At 45.1% G+C, this 19,528-nt stretch overlaps 1 protein-coding gene across 3 annotated transcripts; it reads right to left on the bottom strand.

Annotated features, from left to right (window-relative positions):
* Positions 1 to 1,996: 1,996 nt before the first annotated feature.
* Positions 1,997 to 19,043, bottom strand: IRF7 (interferon regulatory factor 7). 3 transcript variants are annotated; one of them, XM_083480318.1, is made up of 12 exons: positions 18,743 to 19,043; positions 14,490 to 14,631; positions 13,209 to 13,374; positions 12,314 to 12,509; positions 11,785 to 11,870; positions 10,447 to 10,498; positions 8,471 to 8,554; positions 7,772 to 7,993; positions 6,774 to 6,986; positions 6,012 to 6,395; positions 4,086 to 4,204; positions 1,997 to 2,513 (listed from the first exon to the last, which is right to left on the bottom strand). In XM_083480318.1, the coding sequence occupies exons 2-12, from the start codon at positions 14,510 to 14,512 to the stop codon at positions 2,367 to 2,369; spliced, it is 1,692 nt and encodes a 563-aa protein (XP_083336444.1). In that variant the 5' UTR covers positions 14,513 to 14,631; positions 18,743 to 19,043; the 3' UTR covers positions 1,997 to 2,366. The 3 variants fall into 3 exon arrangements, with proteins under 3 accessions (XP_083336444.1, XP_083336445.1, XP_083336446.1); XM_083480319.1 differs by having other exon boundaries at positions 10,447 to 10,495; positions 18,743 to 18,970; XM_083480320.1 differs by lacking the exon at positions 7,772 to 7,993 and having other exon boundaries at positions 18,743 to 18,970.
* Between the last annotated feature and the right edge of the window lie 485 nt (positions 19,044 to 19,528).

The raw sequence follows: 19,528 nt of genomic DNA, 5'->3' as shown, positions 1-19,528 counted from the left end.
TGCTTTGCCCCTCGAGATGTGCAGTTGGCTAGACAGACAGAGGTCATCATCCCACATCAAAGAACTGCTCTGTATAAATAACAGTGGGCACTTCAGGATGCCTCGTAGTGTCACAACCAGTGCTGGCATGCACCTCTCGGAGCCTGTATCTCACCAAGACTGCAGGAGATTCACTTCTCAAATGACACTGCTACCCCATAGAGCCAGGGGTTCCATATCTTTTGGGGCCCTTGGGGCACATATGGAAAGCTAAGAACCTGTCATGGGCACCACAAAATTTCTATACTACAAAAGGAAAATTGGAGATGCTAAGAACCTTCTTCGCACCTCAAAAATAGGCAAAGCACCAAAGAGTTTATCCTACACAAATAGTAAAAACCAAGAGCAGGCAAAACATACATGATAAATACCTAAACACACTTCTCCTTGCACCTAAAAAAAGGGGGCTGGGAAGATTGCTCCCCCTCCTCCAAACTACCAGGCAGCTTAAAGTATCCACCTGAAAGCTCTCAGGGAGGAGAGGAGGAGTGTGAAGCTAAAAATCAAAGCTTGGCCTTCAGGCAGTCTGCCACCTTCTGCCCACACTGAAAAGCATTCTGGGGAAAGGAACACAAGAGTGGGGTGCCTGGATGCCTGCATTTATTTTTTTGCAGCAAACCCAGAAGCACCCCGGGTAAGGAGGGTGGGAGGGTAAGAAAAGTAAAAAAACTCAGAAAAAGCCCCGTTTACCCTTTATATAATGCACATTGTGAGCTCTTCTCAGTCCCAGCAAGCCAAACTGACTGGAACAGTTCACTTATGAAGGGAACAGCCCACCCCAACTACTATACCATTATTGCGAATTCTTTTTGCACTCTGTGCCTTAGGGCTAGGGCTGAACAACACCTGGTTTTCAACACTGTGATATATCAGCAGCTAAATACCACAATATGCTGATCTGTCATGGTGTCTGGAATGTATCGAAGCAGCCGAGATACATCGCCCAGCCGAAGCTTCGTTAAACTGCTCAGTTTGGGGGACGGGAAGCCTCCCACCTCCCAGCTGAGTGAGCCCCCATACCAGTCTGGCTCATGCAAGCTGGAGGGGTGGGGGGCTTCCTCAAAGGCGCAGGCAGGTAGATCATGAGAAGGTGCTCACCCAGACCTTTCTCAGGCACTGTCTGCCTGTGACTTTGCTGCCTGCAGGCAATTTGAGCTGGTGCAATGGATTACCAGCTAAAAATGTCTGAAACCGGTATCATTATCTGAACACCATACCGGTTTCAGACAATTTACCAATACATTACCCATAGGGCTGGGTGGAGGGCAAGGGGTAACTGGAACATAAGAAACTGCCTTAGACCAGTGGTCTGACACTGTATATCAAGTTCAGTACTGTCTACCCTGACTGGCAGCAGCTCTCCAGGGTTCCAGGCATGGTTCTCTCCCAGTCCTACTTTGAGATGCCAGGGATCGAACCTGGGACCTTCTGCATGCAAAGCAGACGCTCTACCACTGAGCTACAACTTTGAGACGGGGGAAGAGAAACTCATCTTCCTTCACTTGAAGATGCATCATAAACAGGGCTGTGTGCACGTCGGAGGCATCCAAGAGGGGGAAATCTGCAGGTTGTGGTTTGAGCTCAGAACTCTGCTTCCTGAGAATATCAGCTTTCACCTTCTATTTCTTGCCATGAAGATGATTTAAAGTGTGCCTGATGAACCCTTAGAAGCCAGAGACCTGGCTGGGTAAATGTTTTTTAGCAGTTTGGAGCAGGGCTTCAGCAATCTTGCTTTACCCATAAAGACATGCAAAATGTGAACAAGTTGTGCTAATCAGATTAACCTGCACAATTTCTACAAGACACAGAATTTGCATCTCACGGTTGCAAATTTTCCTGTTTAGCATGGAGTACACACAGCCCTGTTTTTAGCATGGTGTACAGACAGTGCATTTGTTTTATCAGGTGTATATATAACTGGCTGAGAACTGGAACGCTGCTAGATTGCCATTTTGGCTTTGTTATTTTTATGATCTGTTTCCCAATATTTACTTTTAAGTTGTTGGTTTATTTTTATTTTATAATTGCAACATACCTTCCTAGAATCCTTTGGGCTGAAGGGCAGGATGCAAATTCAACCCTGATTGTAACCCTGTTCCCAAAAGCTTTATGAAGTGCACCACTATGGTGCTGTGCACCTGTTAGTTCCAGCCTCAGATAAAAAGCAGAAGTTATGCAGGCTGACAGAATACAGAGACCAAAAAAGTGGGTTTTACTGTAGCTCCTCATGCAAGCCAAATGTGGAAGTGACCCCTTGCGAATGTGAACACACATACAAACCCACACACTCCAGTCTTACTATTTGAGATCTTGACAAGAAACATGAACTAATCCATCTCCATCATGGTAGTTAGCTGCTCTATCATATCAAACAGGCTGTTGGAGAGTTGCAGGCTCAAGTTTTCACTGTTCAAGGATGAGAAGCCTTGCCTCTGCAGGTCTTCATGCCACTGCTTACAAACCATCGGCACCAACTGCAAGACATAAAAAAGCCCGTTAAGGCTTGCCTACTTACTCCAAGATACCTTCTTGCTATGCAGCTGTCCTCAAAACCCCCCAAAATATATGCACACCCAACACCAAACAAAACAAAAGATAGACTGCCTGCAATTCTTTCAAGAGCCAAATGTCTACACTCCTCTCCAAATGGCACTTCTGGCAGAGAGGATTGGGGGCCTTCAAAACCTGCTTGATCAAAGGAGATAGCAGGATTGAAAAGAAGTATGCCCCTCCCAGACCATCTCCAACCCTCTAAAAAACCACTACCTGCCTCCATCCTACAACCAGGTAAGCCAAAAATAGCAGAGCAATAAGAATCTGCCTTTGGTACCTACTAGGTACTTATAAGTACCTAACAAGGACGCAGGTGGCGCTGTGGTCTAAACCACTGAGCCTCTTGGGCTTGCGGATCAGAAGGTCGGCGGTTCGAATCCCCGTGACAGGGTGAGCTCCTGTTGCTCAGTCCTTGCTCCTGCCAATCTAGCAGTTTGAAAGCATGTCAAAGTGCAAGTAGATAAATAGGTACCGCTCCGGCGGGAAGGTAAATGGCGTCTCCGTGCACTGCTCTGGTTCGCCAGACGCAGCTTAGTCATGCTGGCCACATGACCCGGAAGCTGTACACCGGCTCCCTCGGCCAGTAAAGCGAGATGAGCGCCGCGACCCCAGAGTCGTTCGCGACTGGACCTAATGGTCAGGGGTCCCTTTACCTTTACGTTTTAGGTAGATATCAAGGTACTAAAAATAGAGCTGGTTTCCCTCCAGGAGGAGGGACAAGACAGTGCGACAAGAGATGTCTGCCAGCCGTCAACAAGCCAGTGAGACATAGTAAGAAGTGTGTGTCAGTGTGTGTTCATGCACACCGAACAACCCCTTTTGAACACTGCTCTGTTGCAGGAAAAATGTAGAATACATCAGAGCTTGAATTAAGTAAAAAACCACTAATATGAAGGGTCATGAGGGGAACAGGTATAGGACTAAAAGACAGGGGACTGGTCAAACCCAACCTACTGCTTCTTTAGAAGTACATGGAGTGCTCATTCACACTTCCACTTGTTCGATGGCAAGAAAGCACGGGTCCAAGGGGTTTTCTGCTGGCTGCCTGCTTTCTAGCTGGGAGCTGATGTGAGTAGAAGTTCAAAATATCTAGAGGGCACCAAGTTGGCAAATGTTGGAATATGGTATTTTAAAATCCACTGGGCAACCTTGTCATTCTGCTTAAGCCGCTTCACACAGTTGTTACAAGAATAAAATACTTTGGGGGGGGATGGGGAGGTGCAACAATTATGCACAGCACCCTAATCTTCTTGGAGGAGACGTTACTTTGCACTGCCTCCAAAGGTGTTTGCGAACACATGCATCACACAGGTATGCTTGCTAGGGAGTCCAGAGTAACCGTGGTTCCTTTTCTGAAAGCAAGCCAGCTTTGCTACCATACCAGTGGTGGAAATGGCCTTCAGATTTTGTCTGGACAAGTGGACTAGAAAGTCATTTTATTCCTAAAGGCAGTACTGTGCGCTGTTAACTTAAGAGGACTGCTTTTTGCTCACCTTCACCAAGATGAGCTTGGATTCCTTGGGTTTGTCAGATGCAAAGGACTGGCCAAAGCACAGGTAGATGGTGTAGTCAGGAGAGGAACATCTCTGACCATCACGGAAAGCCCTCAGTTCTGTTACAAAAGAGAAAGATCCAAGGCTCTTCTAAGTCACTTTGGGGATCCATGAACAGAAAGGGCAATAAAAACCCCAAAGGTGTTTTCACTTGTCTTGGTAAAAAGCTACTTGTGACATGTGTGAAGGTTAATGAATAATACTGAACTCCCAAATCTCATCAGCCCAGCCCAATGGTCAGGGATGAAGAAGCTGTAGTTCAGTAACATCTGGAGGGCCTCATATTGCTATCCCTGCTCTAGGCAATATAGATTTAGAGATGTTTGCATTGCATTATAGGCCAGTTTAAGAAGAAATCAATATAAGCCTTCTATGTGAAAAGAACTTTGGAATAACAGGAAGCTATAGGAGTGGTTTTCAGTTAATCAAGAAGCTCTTCACCCAAGTTTGCAAGTGCTAATTTGCAACTGCAACAGCATATAGAGATTTAACGTGTAGGAATGGACTTCTATACACAGGTGACAAGTGAGTCTTAACTGTGGGTTTATCCACACTTCCTCTTATCCACACTTCCTCTTTCCACAGGAAATCCAGATTTCCTCTGGATTGACATTTGCTCTGATTTAGCACTAAAGAGCGGGTATTCCCTGGGAAAGGAGTGAGGCAAAGGCAAACCATGCCTAGAAAGTATGGGTCAAGCAGAAAACTGCTCCGACACATTCTTCCTAGCAAGGGACAAGCAGAAGTGTGGATGAGTTCTGTTAACATAGTTTAATAACAAAAGCAGTGGAGACTGAACAGTGGCGATCTCCTGCTCAAGCAGAGGGATTAGCAGGTTAGCTTTGTAACCTCTGCTAATACAATAGGGGAAGCCATCTCTGGTTTAAGCAGGGGGCTGTGATTCAAACCCCTCACTGAACTGGTTTCAATTTGTCTGTGTGCTGTGAACAGGTATGTGTAGTCAATGCAGGATTTAACCCTGCCTTTGCACCCATCAGACGATGTCGCAAGTGGTGTCAACTGATAGGTGGGCAGGTGTAGCTTAGGGTATGGTCTTGTGGGTGAAAGTGGACCCTGGCAGGCTAAGGGGTTCTTCACCCCTGGCCTTAGGCTCAGATGCTCAGCTCTTAGCCCCTACAACACTGACCTACCTTATTGGATCACTGTAAGGATTACTAAAATAGGGTATGTGAACTGCCTCATATTCTCCAAACCACTCCAAAAATATTAAGCAGCATTACTGCTCTCTTTCACTTGGGCACTGCCAGAAGCTTGACAGGCACAATGAAAACGGGCCACAATTAGTGCCATGTGTACCCTGCAGTAAGGAGTCCAAACTCTGCGTCAAGACATGCTCCTCAACCCACCATACCTGTTGCTTATTGCTCCAAGTTCTGCTCCAAGCTTTGTGGACTAGAACGTACCTTTAAAAAAGGGGGTGGGGAGCAGAGATTCTGAGAATGATACATTCTGCACCCAATAACAGCCTCATCTCACTCATATCCATAAAAGCTGAAATGGTAAGGCCTGGGTAGGATGAAAGTCACAGGCTACTGATAACACCCAACACCATTCATTGCACAAGGCACTTTTGAAATAGCGTATTATGGCCAAATCACAGCTAAGCAAAAAGTCTTACTGCCCCCTAAGGGAGGCCTTTTATGACATTGGGGAGGTTTTAATGCGCATAAGGGTTCCAAATCAAAGCCTTTGGGCCTGACCCATGTCTCAGGTGTTTTCTCCATGACTCAACAAAAAGCAGGTTCACAACTGTGTCATCATGTGCCTGTTTTTAAACGAGTCATGCATTAACACACAGTTTAATTTCGTGCCCACAGAGGAAATACCATGTTCCTAGAGAATCACCTTGACAGAATCTTTCATAGTTGAAGATGTCAGTTTCTTCCTCCCGTCCCAACAGCCTGAGTGGAGGACTCGGTGCTGTATGTTCCAACTCTTTGGAGAAAGCCCAGAAGACCTTACATCGACCAATTCGCCAGGCACAGATCTTATTGTTCTTCTGGTACAGCAGCAGACCCGCATTCTTCAGCAGTGTCAAGGTATGATTAACTTGCTTTTGATCAGGAAGGATCTCCGGGTTTGGAAATAGAACATGTTGTATCTGCGGGTTTCCTCCAATTTCATAGTATGGGTTGTATGTGAACATACAGCTGTTAAATTCTACTCCTGCTTCGTGCAGCAGCTTCCCGCGGTAGTAGATAGAGACATCCAGATTGAGAGGGGCACATCCTGAAAGAGACAAGACCGTGCTTAATCCAGTGGGGGAAGCTTACTAGCTCCATGCCTGCTAAGGGGTCAGGCTGACAAGCCATCTGCATCGCAGCACAACGCTTACACCGACAGAGGAAAAATGCTATTTGGTGGTAGCGGCAGGTACATTGATAGAACCATCATATCCAACAGAGAGGAAGCTATATTATCATCCGTGTGGCTAACTTAAGGCAGTTAGCAGTACAGCTCTGCTGCACATAAGCTATAGCTAAGCAAACAGCATACAGAGGTTTGGCCCTCTTCTTTAAGCCCTTGCTGCCCAGAGACCTACACCCATTGCCCTCATGATTCCACATTTGTTTTGGACTTGCTCAAAAATAGGATGCATTCACTAACCTGCATTGTTCTGCAGTGGAGCAGCATGAAGGGGGGGTTGTTCTAGTGGGGAAGGGGCAACTGGAGGTGCAAATGTGTTCTGTTCCACCATGGCTTGCTGGTTTGGAAACAGATGGCAGTCATTTCTCAACAGGTTGCTCATCACTCCATTTCCCTGAGGTTCTTCATTCAGGAAAACGTGTTCAATGAAGTTGTTATCATACAGGGCTTCTCCTAGCACAGAAGAGGAACACCTTGGGAATTCTAACAAATGTTATGCATGCCCTAGCTCAGCCTTTGCTGACCTGGTGCCCTCCAGATATTTGGCATGCCAACTCTCAACAGTCTCAGCCAGCATGGCAGTAATCTGCTTGCACAAGGCTTATGTGCAGGTGACGTGTAGCTCTTTATTGAGCATTCATTCAGATAATTTTTTTGTGAGGAGGTTATGTGACAATAAGCATTCACACTTGTACAGAGTTTATACAGTACATCTTCCCATCCCTTAGCCCAACACTTTTTAGTGCATTTCCCCCTCAGTTTCCTACTTGCAAAAAGTCAAGGTTTCTTTTTAAAGTGGATTATTATTAATTATTATTATTATTATTATTATTATTATTATTTGCACCAGAGTGCTTTAATTCACTTTAATGGCACAAACTTAAATTTCTGGTATGCAACTGAACCCCTGGGGCAAACTACTGGCAGTCTGGAGGTAACCACAGTCTTCTGCTTGTTGCTAAAGCAAATCAGGAGTTTTGCTACACCTTGTCCGTTCTGGATTTTTTGTTCATTAGGAACTACCATATTTGTTTTGGACATCTGATACTAATTCAAGCAGGCTGAAAATCTTAAAATAGTTTATCATATGCAAGTTCCAGGAATCAAATGGCGATCCAATGAATCAATCTCTCCAGTGCTCCAAAAACCACTGCGCAGCTCAGTAAAATTTCTTTTTAGCACAATTATTCATTTTGGAACAATTCCAGACATGCAGACTGCAGAGTAACTCTACTCACCCACATGGTTAGCTTGATTTATCCCAGGAGGTGTATTTTGTTGAGGAAGCTGCAGTGGATGAACGGCAATTGGCTGGGAATTCACATTTGGTGGACGTGCAGCCAGCCAGCCGTCTGCTACTTTACAACAGTTATTTGCCAGTGGTTCACTCACTACTCCAGGCACCAGAGGCAAGCAGCTGTTTTGGTCGATACAAGGGATTGTATGTGCAACTTCCCCTGCTGTATTGGGGTGGAAAAGAAACAAATCAATGGAAGGGAGATGAAGGAAGCTGCACAGAGTGACTGGGAAAACCTAGCTAGATGGATGGGGTATAAATAAAATAGTAGTAGCAGTAGTAGCAGTAATAATATATAATAATAATAATAATAATAATAATAATAATAATAATAATAATAATAATGCAACTCAAGAGAACACACTAGCCTTTATAACAAATTAAGCACAAGACAATGTGAAATTTGTATGCCATGCCTCTTGAACAAATTTTGAAAGATGTAGGGATATATAGGTTCTAGCTGCACCGGCTCACTCCCCATCACATACACACATGAAATATTGTACATTAAAGCCCCTGAGCATGAGATCACATTTATTAAAAGTATCTGAGCAGCAGCTAGAAACAGAAATGTGTAGCCATCCTTAGAACTCAGAGGCTGAGGAAGAGATGCAAGGTGATTTTGCCAAGCCAGACCTACCTAGAGGATGTTCTGGAACAGGAGCCCAGGAGACTTGTGAAACTTCATCAATCTCAGCTTGCTGCAAAACCCACTGGAGCACATCTAGATGGTAAAACAGGCATGAGCAGTGATGCATTTGGGCAGATGAAGTCTATACTGGTTTAGAACAATGTTGATGTGGATGCTGCACCAGTCCTAATTTTAAAGCGTTTAACGCCTTTGAAATTCTCTCTTCTTCTCATGCAAGTTTAGAGGAGGAGGATATGCAGACAGAGCCCACAAAACGGAAGCCAGTGCCAAGTATGTGATAAATAACCCCCCATCCTTTTGTATCAGAAAGTGATCTATCATGCCCACCCCCAGGTTCAGTGTGTGTCCCTTGCCCTCCAGAATATGAGCTCATAAAAATCAAACCAACTATCAAATCCGCTCTAGAGGAGCTGCACCTTGGCTGCGTCGCCTGTGCCTGGTGCAGCTCAGCTCCCTGGGCCTGACCCGGGGGAGGAGAGCAGGCGAGTGGATGGCAGCATGGCCGCCCACCCCTCCTTGGCCGTAGCACACCTCAAACCTGGTGGCAGCAGCTCTTCTGACCCAGCTGCAGTGGCTCTGTGGCCAGTTCAGATCTGACCTGGCAGCAGATAGCAGGAGAGTCAGCAGAGAGCAGGAGGAGAACGGGCAGCAGCTTCCCCGCCTCTCTCCAACCCTGAACTGTGGCGCACGGAAAGGTGCCCTCTTCACCCCTCCCCCCTCAGGGGTGCAGTCTTCGTGCCCGCCCTGGGCAGGGCGGGCATACACTCCACCCCAACCACACCTGTATATAGGGGGCAAGGTTTTATAGACCAATACTTAAACCTGGTAGCATAGTAGTGCACAATCCTCAAAAACAAGCGTTATGTACTGCAGACGATTAAGTTCCATTAGCAGCTTAGTAACTAATTCTGCACCAGGTGCAGCTTCCGGACTGAACCCAAGGCGGCCCCACACAGAGCACGTTACAGGAATCAAGCTGCAAGATTATCAAGGCATGAATGACTGCCACATGTTTTCAGCAAGCAACCAAAACAGCTGAATCTAATCAGAGGCATATCTAGTTCAGCACCACCTCCAACAACTGCCAGGAAAACGCCCCTGGAAAGTGCTTCTCTGGACAAGACAGGGTAGCGGTTTCCCATTTGTCAGATGAACAAGGGGATGCCTTGATTTTTTCAGTTGCTACAGGGGCTAGGGAACTGTCTGTGCATCTGCCAAAGCTTTTAAAAAAGTGATATCTAAAGGCCAGTGCCCAGCAGAAAACTGCACAGTGGTGATGCTGTTTTTTGTTTTCATTTCCATGTTAAAGCTTAACGTGTATACATATTCAAAATCCTTTTATTGAAACAGTTCCAAAAGTAATCACTCATTTGTGAAGCTTCTTTCTCTCTCTCTAGTTTCTCTGGTCATTATTTCTTTTAATGAGGTGGGCAAAATGGCTTGATGCAAGCCATATGCCAGGCTTGGAAATTTGCATGAGCAGCCCCTAATTCCAAATGGTTGGATTAGGGATTCCTGTGCGGATTTTCATTTTTTTAGAACTTCCAGTTGATCTTCCAATATCAACTGATATTTTTCAATTGCTATGCTGGGTGCGTTGTGATCCTACAGGGCTAGGCATGCTTCCCAATGGTAGCTCTGTCAGGCACGTTTCATTCCGATGTGGTGTAGTGGTTAGAGTTCCGGACTAGGACTAGCAGAACACAGTTCAAAGTCTTGCTCAGTTATGAAACTCACTGGGTGACTTTGTGCCAGTCACACTCTCAGCCTAATCTACCTCACAAGGTAGTTGTGGGGACAAAATGGGGAGGAAGAGAACCATGTATGCTCTCTTGAGATCCCTGGAGGAAAGTTGGAATGCAAATGTGATAAATGAATAAATATAGCAAAAATATGTTCTAAGCATCTACCCCAAATTTTTGTCCGTAAACCAGAAAATGAGCATTCAAGTTTTGACAGCTTACCTGGGCATGGATTTTCCAGTGACAGGGATTTAAAAATATCATCGATCTCCTGCTGTAAACCAGAAAAATAAAGTTTTCTCCAAGACGACGATACATACAAAAGATGCTGTTTTCAGCATCTTGAAATGATACTGTTGCAGCTTATCCCAGGAACTTTCAACATTTTTAGTAATCAACTGTATTTCAACTCTTGTGATTCAGAGCAACAGCCTTGCCTTTTAATTTGCAAAAATTGAAGTTAAGCCAAACAAAGACAAGAACTAGTCTGGACCTTCCAAAATGTCTTACATTCAGGATTGGGAAGCATTTTGGCCCTCCAGATGTTGCTGAACTACAACTCCCATCAGCATGACCAGTGGTTCAGCCAGATGTTGTGGTTCAGCAACATTCTGGGGGGCAAAGGCTCCCTCACACCAGCTGTGCATGCCTAGTACTGAGGGAAGCTTCCCTCAGAGCTACAGTCTCAAGAGCATTTCTCATATGCAAGGTTTCAGTCATTTTGGGTCTCTCACACATATTTAAAGTAACGTACGTTTTCAAATACAAAATTTGGGATCCAATCCTAAGCATGTCTATTATGGAGTCAGCCTGCATAGGAACGCACTGCTAAAATGGCTTGTGCTTAATTGCAACATAACCATCCCCTGTGAAAATGTCCAGTATGTATGAAGTCTGGAAAGTCTGTTGGATTTACTCCTGTGATCAGCTGCACAAAGCTGGCCAGCAACGGGACCATTACTCTTTGCACAAATACTATTTGCTAGTGCACTGGAGCACAAAGACAGGCACATCTCCTTCTTTCCTGCCACATGGCAATGACATCGTTATCACCAGCAGCTCCATAAACTGTTTTGCTGCAATGCACTTCCCAACTTCCCATGAAAACATCATGAACATGTGTTCATATATTGAAGCTCCTGGATAATTTTGTTATTTTTATATACGTAAAATTTGGAAAAAATTAATAAACAAACACACTGATCTGCTTCCGAATTAATCAATTTAAAAACCTTTAAGTTGACTGAGAAGCTGCCTCTAACAGACTGAATCCCTACAGACAGGGATTCTTCATGTGTCTGTCACCACTTGAGATGCCTGTCCTTCCATTAGTTCTTCAGCAATGTTCTCCCTTGCTCAAGGAGTTGCTCCTTGCTCCCTTGCTCACCCCACCCACCAATAATTTTTGCATTCACATCGACTTAATTATTGGATGTTTATTCATTAGAAACAAGACCCTGGTCTAGAGTCCTACACCAATGCATTGACCAGCTCTAAACTGAATAGCTTTCGAATTGTTCCACGGCCCTCTCAAACGTATTGTGCCCAACTGTATTGTACCTGGGTTGTAGACTGGTGTAGAGCTGGGGATCCCTCACTGCAGGGGCTCATATGCAACTGATCAACTTCCTGGTTACTTCCACCGACTTGGAGAGGAGGAGACACATAGGAAAAAAGACACAATGAACAACAGTTCCAGGATGAAATGCAAATACAAGAAGATACATACTTTCGAGACCTGGTTGCAGAGAACTATGGCCCCATCTGCACTATACATTTAAAGCAGTATCATACCACTTTGAGCAGTCATGGCTTTCCCCAGAGAAGCCTGGAAACTTTTGTTAAGGGTGCTAAGAGTTGTTAGGAGACCCTTATTCCCCTCTCAGCCCTACAATTCCTGGAGTGATTTAAACAATTTAACAATTGATCCCTTTTAAAAGAGATTACAATTTTTTCAGACCCTGGAATTCCCTTGAAGCATGAACAGAGAAAGCCTGTGGTGGATGCCCACACTTCCTGCAATTTATCAAGCACTTCATGTTAAAGAACGTTTTGCAGCCCTAACCCTGCATCCCTTTTCTGTCTTTACTTGTGTCGGCAGGAGGATTAACAGGCGATGTAGAGTTGCGGCTGGAGGGGATGATTCGGTACACGTGGTAGTCAGGGTATTCCGATTCAACTTCTTCAAATCTTTTTGTACTGTTTAAGGCACAGCGGAAGTTGGTTTTCCATCTGGCTGGGATTAGTACACCTTCACTGTACTTTCCGCTGACCATAGCCCACGCCTTTCCACACAGAAACATGGGAGAAGAGGAGATGGAAAAGTGTGAAAATTATTCTGATGAAGACCACATTCACACCATGTTTTTAAAGCACTATGATACCTCTTTAAACAGTCATGGCTTCCCCCAAAGAATTCTGGGAGCTGTAGTTTGTTAAGAGTACTGACAGTTGTTAGGTGACCCTCCCAGAGCTACAATTCCAAGTTCCCTAGGAAGAGGGATTGACTGTGAAACCACTATGGAAACTATAGCAGCTGCAGGGTGCCTTCAGAGGCAGGGTACATTGCATGTTTGCAGAAATGGGCACTCTGCATGCCTACCAGAGAATCTGCTTTATTATTCAGCTGCAACCGCTGGTAAATTGGACTCCAGTCTGTGAAAGCTTATGCCACAATACATTTGTTAGTCTTTTTAAGGTGCCAGAAATGGCTTTTATACTAGAGAGTTGGAGGAAGTCAACGTAGCATTAAAGAGATCATTCTGCTTGCCTGATGGAATGATCTCTCTTCTCCTTCCCCACTCCTGGTGCTGTTCTGGGGTTGGTGTCTCCTGAACCCCCTCAGAGCCAATTTGGTGGGGGTGCAGGAGAGAGGGGACTTTCCAACTGCACTACCAAAGTTCTTAAATGGCACAGCCCATTAGCTGAATCTGGCCATGGCAAATACATGCAAGAAGTCAGCCTTAGTAGAACGAGAGTATTACCTGGAAAATCTTGTAATCACTTGCCACAAGGTTCTTCCTTGAATTGTGCTTCCAAAGGATACGAAAGGTTGTGTGGGTGTCATCAGTCCAGGCCACGCTTTCTTTACATCTTCCACTGTTGATCTCATTGATCAACCAGTCAAAGAAACGGACCTTTTGACGGCCTCTGAAACAGCAAAGAGAAATACTGAACTGGAGGTTCAAAAATACTGGAGGGAATGTAGCCTAGATATCACCCCAACATGCAGCAGCAGCGTCAATTACGACAGTTGCACAGGTGGCACAATGGCCCCAGAAATCACTCGTGTCAGACCTCTAGGAAAAAGAAAAGACATGGATCCTACACAAAAACAGATGCCGATTACCATAGCAACTTCTTAATAAACAACAGGTTGTTCTGGTCTTTGAAGTCAACACTTTTCCTCATACAAATGTCAAAAATACTTTTAAAGCAGCAGCTTCCTGGATACCCCCAGGACAGGACAGCCCAGCAATATAATTCATTAAGAGACATGAGAGTGAAGAGGGTCAACAAATCAGCAGCTGGAGGGCAACAGTTGAGTTGGATGTGGACTTCAGTCTGAACCTGAGCTTGTCTACCATTTGAACCATGAAAATAAGGGTGATTCGCCTTGATGAGAAAACTGCTTGTATTAATTATTATTGTCAGAAGGCTGGGGTAAAGAAGGTGCACTTGGATTCTTGCGCAATAATCATGAAACTTGTACATATCTACTCACCACAGGTGAGGGCTGTAGTTGGCTAAGCCCAAACTCCAAAGCGCAGGCTCACCATAAAGTGGATTTTGACACTCAAGAGGAACTAAAACTAACTGGAGTAAGAAACCAAAGGAGCAACCTCAAAAAAAGTGTAGCAGAACAAACACTGGACCTATTATTATATTAAGTTTTACCTCAATTTTAGCTACCCTCAATGGCGCTACTGTTTGATCATTGGCATCTCATGCAGTAAGGTCTGCATTCCCAAAACTCAATTACTACTAGTAAGCCCTACTGAACACATTGGCTTACTTCCAAGTAAACGTGTAGGACTCGATTCGAGTATGTTCTAGTTAATATGGGCTGCTACTAAATAAATAAATAAATGCAATGTGTGTGTGAAATGCCATCCTATATCAAGCAGACAGAATTGTCAGTTTTGGCTGACAAACTCAACCAACACAGCTTCAGGAGTTATTGTGTAGAAGTGTGTGTTTGCACGCACCCAGTTCTCCCTCCCCGCCCATGCCTGCATGCCTCTGATTGCCACAAGAACACTCACCTCTCATTTGCTGGTGCAGCCATTCTGGAGTCAAATAAGTCTTAAAATATGCCTTGTGGCAAGTTGAAATATGACAGCTACACACACTGAATCTTGTACTGCTTAATGTCTTGTGGACTAATGGAAGATCATGAGGCAGAATCTGTACAGACCAGAGAAAATAAAAAGGCGGAAGCCATGTCAGCAGACTTGGTCGTTTTGATAGGTTTTATTACATGTTAGAAAACAGAGTTACTGTATGGTTGAGTTGCTACTAAGCGAGCACAGGATATATTCATTAGGTCAGAGCTTTCCAAAATGTGTGTCGCGACACATCACTGTGCCAGCTGCAGTGTGTGGGTATGTCGTGCAAACGCTCCCCACACTCCTCCCAGGGCTGCAAAGGGGTTAGTTTAACCCCTGGTTTGCTAGTACAACTGAATTACTGTGTCGTGAAATGATGCATGTCTAAAAAGTGTGTCACCAACATGAAAAGTCTGGAAAGCTCTGCATTAGGTTGTGCAAAATCTGAGGGTCCTCTATGAGGCTAAATACCATAATAACAGCAACATGAACCACCAGCAACTATCACAATCTCTCAGAAATATTACCAGAACTTCCACCCCCCCCAATAAAGTTGCTCTTCTACAATACAAGGTGCAACTGGCATATTAATCAGGGCTGATAAACACACCCTCGAACAGAATCTACTTGAGAATTCAGGAGAAAAACAGGAGCGCTGCACTTCAGGAAGTGTGCCAACACCACCCAGAATAACAACTTGCACTACTTCTCTTTTATCAAACCATCAGCCGTTTTCTTGTGTGCGATGAGTTTCAACTTATCTGACCTCACCCAGCCACTTTCCAGGGCAGAAAAGCCTCCACAGCTGCTTCAGATGGAAAGGAGAAATAAAATTAACTGTTCTTCATATTCCAATGATGACCTAATTCCCTGCAGCTGTGAAGAAGAATGTGTGAGAGAGAAAATAAGATCCCTGTGGGACTTAGAGCGAATGTCTATGGAACTAATCTGGCAATCTAAGAGCAGAACCACTACAAAAATGCTTCCATAAGTCCCCACCCACATACTAGATGCAGAAGCATATAATGGCAACAAAAGCTGCCATGTGGTCCAAGAGCAAAAAAGGAGTCCTGTCAGGGCAAGCTGGGGACATTTGCCACTTGAGGCAAAAAAATAAAATAAAAAATCCCCCACCACAGATGCACCTCAAGATTCACATCTGCTTAAATTAAAAATATTAAGTTATAGTCTATTATTATGGCTAGACAGTCAGTGTCTTTGCAATCATTTCATTTACTAATGTGATGCCTAATTCAGCCTGCTTGAGAACTGCAAAAATCCAAACTACTCCCAACCCTAAAACCTATAGTAATTTTCCAAACAGCCACACATTTCAGCCTCACTTATTGCACAAAAGTGCACCTCCTAACAATACTTTCAGCAGTTTAGGATGAAGATATCTTGCTGCAGTTACCTTCCCATTAGTTGAACCTCTGTTACATCCTCATCAGTAAAACTCCAGGCCAACTGTACACCAATGCCATCTTAACTGAAGATGCTTCTTCATGGGGCCACCAGGTGGCGCGTTGGAAGATGGCCGACAATAACATCTCTCTGACCCGTATGAGGTAATTAAGGGGCTGCTATGGGAAGTATGCAGTCTTTCTACCCCCCCCCCAGGAGACGGGGGGGGGCGCGCGCTGCCTTGCCAGTGGTGTTCACAATGCACCCCCGATCCGAGAGATGGGGGTGCCGAACACTTGGCACGAGCCCTCGGTGAAGTCAGATCTTCCTGACGCCGATTCCAATTAGCGCGTGCTGGTTAGCTTCAGCTCGGAATTATAATTGGAAACATACGATTGGAATGAAGCTGAAGCACATATATCAAGTAATGTTCAAGAGACAAGACTGCTGATTAATGGATCTCTGTGACCGAGAGTGACGGATGGATAAGTAAATCTTCTGATGAATCACCACTAGAAGACTGACTGTTTGGAATGAAGGGGGGGTGGAGGAAAAAACTTTATTTTTCTTTGCACGATGTGATATTAATAACCCTTCACCCCAGATAGAAATAAGATCGTTGTGTTTTCATTAATCACAAGCAGGAATTCAAGAACTGTGTGGGATGGATTATAACAGGAGAAAGGATTGGTGAACGGTAAGAATGAGGAAATTTTTTATGACACAGTTAAAAAATGGCATCTCGCCAAGACAGGCTTGCCGGAGAAAGAAGGACAGGGGGAGGAGAATCAGGATCGTTCGAAAGAGAAGGAATGTTGGAATGCAAGCTTGACCTGACAGAGCCTCCTTATTCATTTGATTTATTTGGCAAGCCTGAGAAAAGTAAAGGACAGACCGAAGATTAATTTTTTTTATGGAAGCGCTGAACAGAGGCTGTCCCTGAGTGATATGATCTTTGGACAGTACAAAACCCACACAAAGGATGCCTGTTTTCAATCTGCTTGTGAAAATTATCAGAGATCGCAAAGAAAGGAATATACGATAACAACAAGAAGAGAAAGAAAGTAATAAATTACTATCTGGATTGAAATGGATTGAACTGTCGAATTAAAGCAGTAATATAAGTGATGTTTGGACTCGTTCGGAGTTTTGGACTTGTGCGGAGCTTGATGTATGGGTACCCCCAACAAAATTTAAAATTTGGCTGTATAATTTGGAACCAATGTGACTTGGATAATGTGATGTGATTGGCCTGTTAATAATTTTTTTTTTAATAAAAAAGAAGATGCTTCTTCAGGTACCTCTGCTGTCTGAAGTGCAGCAGCGGACAACTAATTAGGGTTGAGGGAGCTTCCTTGGCCACCCTATCCCTTTCAGTGGCATGTTCTGTTCAGCCAGAGTGAATTTCCCCCTATGAACTTATGAGGGAGGTTAGAAAACAAATGTAATTTCAGAACCACACCAATTTACAGTAATCAAGCATTGGCTTCAAGTTACTGAATATTTGGGTAGTGCTGACAAAGGGCCATTTGTGCATTGTCAATAATTGCCCCTTGACAAAACTTTGAATAGGACCTGCCTAGTATTTTGTCTTCTGACATGTGCTACTGAAAAATCACCAGGAAAGAGCTGCTTCTCTGAGAAGCCAAAGGCGAGACTTCCCTTAAAAATGCCACTGTCCTGGTTGACTTCTGTTGCAATATTTTCTTCCTATTGACACATCAGTTCAGTGTCAATGTCCTCTTTTGAGGAATTATCATCCCTCTTGCAAAAATACAGAAGCAACCTAGACTGCTAGGCATTTTAAAAGGCAACCTAAAGTCAGACCAGGGAACTACTGCATCAGTGCTGGTTCACATGATGCAAGGCTTAATTTGTGCCAGGGATTCTTATTCGTACAACCTGTTCTGCATCAGGGACGAGGCATGGAATATCTCTGGCCTAGCCAGGGCATTACCCTCCAGGTGCTGCTGCAGGACAACTCTTATCCCTAATCACTGGCCGTGCTGGCTGGCACTGGTAGCTGTAGTGTAGCTCAACAACAACATCCCAAGGGTAGCATTGGCTACCCTTGGTGAATTTCCTCTATAGAAGGTATGTCTTTCCCTACACCCCCAGGAGCTATTTTACCACTCCTGTACATCTATGTCTGTGCAGATATATTTTTTCTTACCCCCCCCCCCGGGGGTGGGGGGAAGACAGCGATCGAAGCGGCAACTGCTGTCCACTGTGTGCTCGTCTGACCAACACGTGCTGCCCCAAAGTTGCCTACACGTGTAGCCTCCAGACATAAAGTCCTTACAAGCCGTTTGACAGTGCGCACATCGGGCAGGTGGGGATTGCACGAGCATGCTAACTTTGAATATGTTCGACCAACGCAGGCACGCAGGGAGCTGCTCCTCGGGGCAGGCGCGCAAACAACAGATAATGTCAGCATAAAACTCAACTACGGGGGCTTCCACGGGGTAAATAATACGGTTTACCAAACAGCCTTAAAAATTGTTCTCAAGAGCGAGGCAGTGCTCGCGCGAGCAACACTAGAAAGCCTGCGCAAAACTATGAGCTGCCCTTCCATAGGTTCGCTGCTGCAATCCTTCACTCAGCAGCAAATCCCACTGATCTCACCGGGACTTACTCTCAGGTAAGTGTGCATGTTATGATTAAAACGAGAAAGACAGAAAATGATGCAAGTCATTCCTCCCTCGCTCTGCACTGAAGCTGCTCTACCTCAGCGCCCCTCTTCCCCTCACCCCCGGTTCCAGACACCCAATATAAAGGTGCGTTACCTGTACTGCTACCAGGTGTTTTCTATTGCGCGGCAGGTAGTGGAATTCCGGCGACATCAATACGCTCACGCCCCCTCCGGCGAGGGCTTATATGAGAAGCCGGGACGCATTTCATTGGCTCGGAATGGCTCGGAGGCCGTCAGCGTCGGCCAATCAGAGGCAGCCGCCTTTCGAACGGGCTCTTGCCCCGCCCCCCGCCCCACGGAGTGTTTTCTTTCCTCCCAAACAAAATCCTCGCCGGAGCGTATTACGCCTCTCCCGATCACAAAACCGGCGTTTCTCGTCTCCCCTGACCATATACGGCGGTTTCCGTCCCTGTAAATCACATGATATCAACGAAAACTTAAGTTTCATTTCCGAGGAGCTCCTTGGCGGGCCACGTGGCTTGCCTGCTGGTCGCCCTTTAGAAAGCACAGGGGTTCTTTTTTTGGAAGGAGAGAGTCTAGCTGCTGTACAGGAGGACCACAAATGCGCCCTCAGAGCAGGGCTGGAATGATTTCACTTCTGCTGGCAAGCAGCCACCTCACTGCAAAAGAAGACTTTGCTAACGACCTGCGCCGCTGCATGCGGGCTGGGGCCGTCTTAAGCATATCCGGCGCCGTGGTGCAAAGATCCCTCCGGCACCCCCTTTCCCAGAGTTGTCCACCTTTTTTAGGGAGCTGACACCACGCTTACACATTATCTCTGCTTGGGGGCGGCGGCGGCGGGGAACAGGAAACATAAACAATCTTTTTTAGTTGCTTGTTTAATAACAATGCACTTATATATATGACACCACCACATTGA

The sequence above is a fragment of the Podarcis liolepis genome, assembly GCF_965112155.1.
Source record: "Podarcis liolepis genome assembly, chromosome: 1".
In the NCBI taxonomy this organism is placed as follows: Eukaryota; Metazoa; Chordata; class Lepidosauria; order Squamata; family Lacertidae; genus Podarcis; species Podarcis liolepis.
The sequence above is the reverse complement of the archived record's forward strand: the minus strand, read 5'-3'. Positions and strand labels throughout refer to the sequence as shown.

Bases quoted from the DNA above. Each gene is read 5' to 3' on its own strand.
- IRF7 (XM_083480318.1), bottom strand. From the start codon at position 14,512: ATGGCTGCACCAGCAAATGAGAG. The intron at 11,871-12,313 runs GTAAAGACAGAA...CTCCTCTCCAAG, and splicing joins TAATCCTCCTGCCGACACAA to TCGGTGGAAGTAACCAGGAA. The intron at 6,396-6,773 runs GTTAGTGAATGC...TGTCTCTTTCAG, and splicing joins TCCACTGCAGAACAATGCAG to GATGTGCCCCTCTCAATCTG.